Raw genomic sequence first — 8,551 nt, 5'->3', positions numbered from 1 at the left:
ATCAAACACGGGAAGATAACTGAATTCTGGCTAGGCGCGTGCGTCTGATGAAACCGTCTATATAACGTCACACCTTGAATGAATAAACATGGATTTTAAAGACCTGACAAATGTAATAAGTCATGCATCAAAGGATTTGAAAAGATTATCTTAAAAAACCGTCCGCTTGAGTCATTTAAATAAAACAGGCACTTTGAGAAAATGTAAAAGCAGTTATGGGCTTTCAGGCGATGCATAACGATTTATAATTTATTCTTTCAGAATGTTTTTGTCATTTTCTGCTGGACTCTATACCGCCTGTGACGTTCTTCATTTGTACGTCGCTTTGGATAAAAGCGTCTGTTTAATGACTTCATGTAAATGTAAAGAGTAAAACCTCTTTGGTTTGGTTCTGTGAAATCCATTTTTATCATTTTAAGAAACAGTGGGGATGCCTGAAAAGCATTTTCATTCAATTCTGCAAAAGCATTCCTTGTTAAAACGCCGTGCAGTGATATGGCGCGTAGACACTGCCCCCTACAGTCCTTATATCAAATGTACTCGTCTGTTACATAAAGAAAACAACGCACATGTTCTGCAGTAGCCTACCCCAAATCAAAATACCTTACCACGTGTACTATTTGTTCTGTCAAGTCTTTGTTAGAAGATTGGCACGACTCTCATTTAATACAGTATTAATATATGAATCATTAAAGATATGGAATGAAATTAACAATTAACAGGCCATTCAAGAGAGAAAAACAAGAGTCCAACAGGTCATCCTAAGATCTTGTGAAAAACGTACACGTATATAACTGTTTTGGAAGAAATGAATTCCATCAATGATCAGTGTGATGATGTTTTTTCTTTTTTCGACCATAAAGTTAAATCAGGCTGTTGGTTGAATTTCACATTGAATCTCTTGTGTATGGTTAATACAGATTTCATGACCATTTAATCCAAACACACATAAAACAGCCATTCAGACAATAATCTGATTCAGAATATTTTATGTTTAGTAATTCCATAAAAAAGACAGAAATTACACACACCATATTTCCTCTTCATGACTAACGTTAATCCATATACTGAAAGACAACAAAATTCAGCATCACTGATTTCAACCAAGGCCCATATCAACATATAAATGTCTCTAGCCCCCTCCTGATTCAGGAAATACAGACCCAATAATGCTCATTACAGGGTGGGGGCATTGAAGTCCTTTAAAATGAGAGACAGAAGAAAGACACTTCAGTCTGTTCTGCCCCTGCTGATGAGGTCACAGGTTCATGTGCTTCTCGGGTGCTTGTTTATGGGCCAGGTAGAGGAAGAGGATGCTGGAGAGGGCACTGACCAGGAAGATTACGTCAAACCAGCGATGGTAGAAGTTAAACTGGAGTTCTCCCAGTACCTCTGTCACTATGGTGCGGTACTCCAAAGGCATGCTCATACGCATGAGGAGCACGGAAGAGACGAAATACATTCCCTGTAGGGACACGTGGGACATGTCACACCCTCATCATTTTGTTTATTGCATGGATTCAAAAGAAATAATTTCCATTACATTTATGTCTGTTTTAAATGTTGTCTTACCATGATCTGTGCCAAGACGAGCACAATGACATTGGAGGACTTGCTGCTGGATATGGCATAGAAAAACTGTAAACAAAACTAACAGATTAGCCCAAACCGCACAGTTTGTGCTTTAAATGCCATAAAAGCTCAGAAAAAGAATTCGGCCAAAGCACGCCGCAGATGTTCAGACAGGATAATCTCATCCCCGCCTACACGAACATGTGTAAAATGAGGCAGTTGAAGTGATAAGATTGACTGAGAAAGAAAAGCGTGTTCATGCCTCATTACCTTGGTAAGTGTGATTAAAAGGCCTCGTATGGACGTGACTATGATGATTCCCACCAGGATAAAGGAAATGTGCTGAGACCAGAACTTCACCTGTGGGAAAACAGAGGTTTAGAGAAGCTCTGCACATGGGTTAAGAGGCTTTATCCATTAGGAGAGGACGAGCAGCATTTGCTCTTATCAGGAGAGAGAGAGAACCCGGACGCAGATGTTACATGTTTAAGAGGCTGAATCATTAGCTCCTCGTGGGGAAAGATTAAACCGTCATTATGAGCGCTGTGCTGACAGAGACTTTAACAGGCTGGGGAAACATTAACTGCCAATAAAAGCAGTAAATGTCAGCTGACACAGCACACGCAATCACGGCTTGCTTATGTCATGAGTATAAAGTCTATTAGGGGATTGTGCCGATTAGAGATCAGGGCAAGAAAATTAAATTATCTGAAATTTTTTATTTAAAATTATTGTTCTGACAAATTGTGTGATAATGCAGGAATGTTTTACATAATGTGCCGTTTCACTTGTTAGCTACTAGGGGGAGAGTAGAATGTCCAGGGAAAACTCCTTAGATGTTGAAATTGAGCATTCTGTCCAACAATTAAAATATCCATCTTTTAATCGACCTTGTGTGTTCTGAAACCAGTATGATTTTATTATTAGTTTAATTTTTATGTTATAAATTTTTTTACAAGAGTTATTTGTAAGAGATTGTTGTACAAGCTCCGTACAAAGAAACTAAATGGTGACTATGGTCAAGCCATCGATTTTCTGTGAATAATGAGTTAAATTTCAGAACCATCATGTGACTTCAGAAAACTAACTGCAGACTATACTACGTGAGTTGTTTTAAATACAATTTTGTGGCTTTTATGGAGAATTTTTAATAGCCCCGTCCATTATCGTTTTATGAAAGAGAGCAGAATAAACATTCTTTACCACATGTTCCTGTTGTGTTCTAAAAAGGGGTCAACATGAGGAGGCAATTGTTATATTAAATTATAACAAAATTCAATTATAATTAGATTATAACAAAATGTAAATTTATGGATGAACTGACCTTTCATATTCAATACTTGATAATATAAGTCGAATGAAGAGTACACAGAAAAGTTGAGAACAGAAAGAGTAAAGCAAAAAGGCAATTTAGGCCCAGCACAGCAGGCTAAATCTCAAATATGTTTAGGCTAGCACATTTGTAAATGCATAAACATTTAACGAAATATATATAAAATGTTAACAGTAGCTTAGGTCTGTAGAACGTACATCAAACTGAATTCCCAGATAGTTGACAGTGATCTCAATTCCTCTCGTCACTGGGTCAGTCTTTCCCACACGGTCAAACACTATGTTTATCGTGGCCTAAGTGGATAAACATTTCATTTTAGGACATTATATAGTTCACTACACACTGTTTGAAAACATGAAAAAATTAATAAAAAACATTCTTACCATAAATATTTTCCACACACAATAGATGGAGAAGAAGTACCCTAAAAAGTTAAAGTACTTCCCTTGAAATGTTTTCGAATATTCTATCCGTTCCTGGGGACACAGAGTTATAAGACCATTTGTGAAATGCTTTTGATGTATCTTTATTAATATAAAGGGTTTCTGCACCTTTTTAAGAACAATTTCTTCATATAACAAGAAACAAACAATACTAACTGCAATGTCCATGATTGAATGATTTTATCTATGTTTAGAAAATGTATACATTGAATTTCAATATTCAAGAAAAGCACACTACCTTGGTAGCCTGCAGGTCCACTGTCTCCAGGAACAGTTGTCTACTAAGTTCCTCAAGGGCATCTACTTCCTGCTGGATCAAAGACAGGTCTGCGGTGCCACACTTAAGAAAAATCACTCATGAGATCCAGGTTTACCATTCTACTTAAAAAGCACATGCACTCATTACACATGCACTCAGTTAGTTGCCATTTAGTTCAAGCTTTTCAACTTAAATGGTTAGACAGTCCCACAGGAGCAGACTGAGGTTAAGTGTTTTGCTCCGATCATTAAGACAGTGGCGATGAAATGTGATCCTGGTAATCCTACAGTTTCTGGGTCACTCCTAACTGTGATCAAAAGGGTCTCGTTTTACTAGCCCAGGACCTGTATTATTAGTCAAGCACTTTGCATTAAGCTTATGGTTAAGGATACTTTCACTGCCTGATGGTGAGGAGGTGACGCTCTTGATCATCCCCCAGAATCCCGTCTGTTTATTCTGCTCCTCGCCACGCTGGTACATCTGCCTTCTTGTCATGGCCATCCTACAAAGAGACATTAGTGTGTGTGGAGTGCAGTATCATGTCAAATATTCTTTATAGGTGCTGCAAAGCTATATTTTGTACACCACACATAAGAAGTTGCTACTAGAAAGATATAACTTTTTTTTAACATTAACAAATCAGTAAATAATACTACAGTATAGTTCAGAAAAAGAAAATGCAGATCTTACCTTTTCTTTTTACTGACGATCATGTCCATGGTCTGGAGCAGCCTTCTTTCCAAGGCCAGGATATCACTGTCGGTCACATTTCTGAGAAATTAAAACAAACAAATATTAAGTATTTTACATAGTATTTCCCACTGCCTAACTGTGTGTAAAGCTGCTTTGCAACAATGCAAAATTGAAAACCGCGCTATAAAAGTATAATTGAATTGGAAATTGAACATACACTCATAATATGCATTCAAACAGCACATTTAATTGTGTTTTAATTTTTTTCTGTCTGAGAGCAATGTTACCTTAAAAAATATGACATGTAGGTATAAGGACAGTTCACAGCACCAAAGCCAGACAGTAAAGCCATTAGTGTGACCCCAATGACCCCTACACGACTGATCAACTGCTCTATAGACAGAATGCCTAAGGAGACAGAGAGATACACATCTGTATATTTGACTGCAACGTTTAAAAGTTAAAAGCGTTTAGAAAAAAGCTTTAAAAACAAAGTGTAAAATAAAAAAAGTTTGCAATTATTCACTTAAATTGCTCCGCCTCTGAAACGACGTTCAAATTTAGCTGACATCACAAATCCCTCATAATTCGTTAACTCACACAATTTCAAAATAGCGTAATATAGCATAATTGAATATTACAGTCTCCATAAAAAAAAGTGAAATAGGTTGGAAATCGTATTTTATGTTTACTTAAAAAGTAAAACCAATGCTGTTTTCTTACCATGTTTTGGGCTGAGTATAGGGAAAGGATCTCCCAGTTTCCAGAAGAAATACATAAACGTGAACCAGACCACACATGAGAAAAGCAGCCTTTGTCGCTGAACTGTAAGAGAGAACAAAGCAACGTGATGTAAACGCTCCATAAAACACTGAGAAGGTGTATTAAGACACTACAGAAACAGAATAGGCGACTTACACAAACGTATATTACTGACTACAAAGTAGCCAATGTAGAAAGGCACCACAAATATCAGAACTAGCAATATCACATACAAATTCAGCTTCCAATGGAAATACCTGGACCTGCGGAGACAAACATCAAGTGACTGAAAGCATCTGATCTACAGTTGTCATAAACAACGCATTTATACAGTGACTGATATACTTACGTGCTGCTTAATACACCAAGGATCTCAAAGATAATGAGCTCAAACATAGTGCATGAAAAGGCGAACGTGACGGAGAACACCACCTGAACAACATACTGTCGAACCTGTTGAGAAATTAAAACAAGATCTCATGTAAGCGAGATTCTGAATCTGAACGGACAGAGCAAACGTAACCAAATCTACCCTCAAACTCTCATAATGCATGATAACGTTACCTCATAATCTTTAAACAACTGCCTCATGAAAAAGAGCCACCCGAAACCGAAAAACAGCACCTGTGGATAGAAACCATTTCACATAAAGCACTCAAAACTTGATGTCCTCCTCTAGTAAAGCGTGACATGGAATTGAAAAAAAAGACCAAAAGTGACAACTGACACTCACTCAGATTTATGGCAACACTAGTCATGACTCTAGTAAAAATTCGCATACTGTCAATCCCATCACAGCCGGAAATAATAATAATCATATATATTACGTTTATGTAAACGAATGTCCTTTTAATAATAAAAAGGGGGCTCGTGCACGTTGTTTTGCTTTCCTCTAAAGGATGTAAAGAAAAAAGGTAACGTATTACTCATTGTAATGGCACAAATGTAGCATTTAACTTATGTTAGTGTTGTTCATGTCATTCTGCATGTAAGTTAAATTAATCATTTTAGAAAAGAGACTGATGTGGCAAGAGCAGCACTCACCTGAGATGTGAACATAATCGCTGAATCTACGAGGAAAGACATGTCGCCGATTACAGTATGTTGTTGATATAAAGAATAAGACGTGTAATCTCAACTCATTGTGTTTAACATTTTAATACACTGAAGAACTGTCAGTGTGATGACGCCATTGCGCAGGACAGAAAGCGCTTCCGGCGCACGGCGATGTCGTCGACAACAGTGCCACTACTCTTGCCACTGGAGGGCGATATCATCACAAGAAAGACGTGTACCAAACAGACAAACACACAATCGTTCAGTCAGCCTGCTAAGAATAGAATAGAATAGAATAGAATAGAATAGAATAGAATAGAATAGAATAGAATAGAATAGAATAGAATAGAATCATGTCCAAACAACACTGCATCACTGTGCATACAGAACAAGAAAATGATATGCTTTTACAATCCATCTTTTTCTTAGCTCTATAAAACCTTGCTACTGAATGGGGAAAGTGCTGTTATGTGTGATTTAGGGCAGGGGTTGTGTGTTTCATTATTAACATACAAAGTCTCATTGGACTGAAGTGACGGAGAATGTTCTTAGCTAAATCTCATCCTGCGTTAGCTGCCACCACACATCAGTCCCTGTGGCATAGCAATGACTACACTTTCCATTTAGCATGTACTGTTATATAAAAAACATATAGTACAAATAAAAAGTTGAGCAGCATAACTGATTACACGTAGAAATCACACACAAAAAAAAAAACATAGAGAAAAATACAGGGGACATAATGCAGGTCAACCAAAACCATTGTGAACACAACACAACTGGGCTACATCTTTGCCCTGAAATGAACACTTCTCTTTATTACGTATTTTTTTGTTGTAAATGTTGTAAATTGTAATGTATCGTGTAAATGCTACCAAACCATTTTAGTAACATAATTAGGATTGACCCAAGATTCAGGTGCTGACTCAGTCAGGGGTCCACTGGAGAGCCACTGCCTCATCACTCGTCATGCGCAAGCACTCATCCTGAGAAAAACAGCATAGACCCAAGACTTCACAAAACACCACTGAAGGCTTTTTTCATCACAGCCCCTCGAGTGTTGTCTCATAGGGCTGAGGTGTGAATTGAAACAGATGCTCAGGTGTCCCACAGCCCTCTCAACAGACAATTTGAGTTGACAGAGAGTTTTCTAAATCACTGGCTAATTTATTTATATACGAGTGTAGGATTGGGGGGTTGCTGGATGGGGAAGAACAGACAGCTGAGACTATGAAGACTGGAAGCGATAAAGTGTTTCGGATGAGCTTTGGGGACTATTAAGTAGGAAATGAATTATGAGCGAGCTAAACGCACACACATTATTCACACACATAAACAGTTTTTTATATAGTATACAACATATGTTGATTAATCAAATTCAAAATTTCTGTAAAGCAAATATGATGATGATTGTTAGTTTTCCCATCTGCTGTCTCATCTAGCAGTGGATCATCTTTGACGGTTCTCCAAGGAATTTTAACGAACCCCTCTTTTTTTAATTTTCACTTCACGTTAATCATCAAATGCTTTTCATCTTTCAAGGGTCTGTGTATGTGTGCGTATGAGGGAGAGAATGAAAGGGAGAGTCTGGAAACATGTTTGTGTACAGTATGCGTGGGAGGAAACAGCTGTCACAGACAATCTGTGTCAGAATCCTCTTCTGTGAGAGCTAAATTAAGCCTGTCCCACATGGGCCCTCGCCACTCTCCTTAAAGGGACCTCCATACTGGTGCACTCAAAACACACAAGTCTAGTGCATAATTTAGAACATGTCAGATTTAACATTTAGCCGTGGTCAGTTTTATAATTATTCACTGTCATTACTAAACACATTAAACCTATGCAAATACTGTACATTGCACACTCATTATTTGCTTTCTGGTTCATGATTATTTACATTTATTTTAAGGGGAAGTGAACATTCTTTCTGCTTCCGGTCCTCATGCAAACTCACTTCACAGGTTGAGCCAATGTTACTGTGTTTGTTTACGTTGTAGTTGCTTAAAACAAATGAACTTATGGATGTCTCTTTTTATTAAGATTACTGTTATATTGTACAGAATTTTTACATGTTTTTAAAATGCAGTTAAAAATGTGAATATATAGACATAGAATGTAAATTTACATTAATTTAAATTCGAATGAACAATCACATGAACAACATGTACATTTTATTATGTTTTTTATGGCACCCCAGCTTGAATATGACCTATTTTTTAAAGTGTATGTGTCACGGCTGGCGTGGCGGAAGAACCCAATTGCAGGCAGGCGGGGTTGCAGGGGTTAACAAGACAGACTTTATTTAAATAAACAAAACACAAAACAAAGATCCACAAGGGGATAAAACAACACTAACAGAATAAATAATACTCGAACTTTGACAGAAACAGCAAACAGGATCACAGGAACACAGCGAACATGGGCTACATAGAG

General features: G+C 37.4%; 1 protein-coding gene across 1 annotated transcript; it reads right to left on the bottom strand.

Annotated features, from left to right (window-relative positions):
• Positions 1 to 972: 972 nt before the first annotated feature.
• On the bottom strand, positions 973 to 6,275 carry si:ch73-390b10.2 (Golgi pH regulator). Its single transcript, XM_057336030.1, has 14 exons — positions 6,107 to 6,275; positions 5,627 to 5,686; positions 5,412 to 5,515; positions 5,219 to 5,325; positions 5,024 to 5,125; positions 4,588 to 4,708; positions 4,298 to 4,378; positions 4,000 to 4,109; positions 3,587 to 3,675; positions 3,289 to 3,381; positions 3,103 to 3,198; positions 1,843 to 1,932; positions 1,573 to 1,638; positions 973 to 1,465 (listed from the first exon to the last, which is right to left on the bottom strand). The coding sequence occupies exons 1-14, from the start codon at positions 6,146 to 6,148 to the stop codon at positions 1,259 to 1,261; spliced, it is 1,368 nt and encodes a 455-aa protein (XP_057192013.1). The 5' UTR covers positions 6,149 to 6,275; the 3' UTR covers positions 973 to 1,258.
• Between the last annotated feature and the right edge of the window lie 2,276 nt (positions 6,276 to 8,551).

The sequence above is a fragment of the Triplophysa rosa genome, linkage group LG6 (assembly GCF_024868665.1).
Source record: "Triplophysa rosa linkage group LG6, Trosa_1v2, whole genome shotgun sequence".
In the NCBI taxonomy this organism is placed as follows: Eukaryota; Metazoa; Chordata; class Actinopteri; order Cypriniformes; family Nemacheilidae; genus Triplophysa; species Triplophysa rosa.
Note: the sequence above shows the minus strand (reverse complement) of the source record. Positions and strands in the feature narration are given on the sequence as shown.

Coding starts and splice junctions, on each gene's coding strand:
- si:ch73-390b10.2 (XM_057336030.1), bottom strand. CDS start 6,148: ATGTCTTTCCTCGTAGATTCAGCGATTATGTTCACATCTCAG. Junction 1,933..3,102: donor ATCTGGGAATTCAGTTTGAT/GTACGTTCTACA, acceptor GTTTTCCCACAG/GTGAAGTTCTGGTCTCAGCA. Junction 1,639..1,842: donor TTTTAATCACACTTACCAAG/GTAATGAGGCAT, acceptor TTTTGTTTACAG/TTTTTCTATGCCATATCCAG.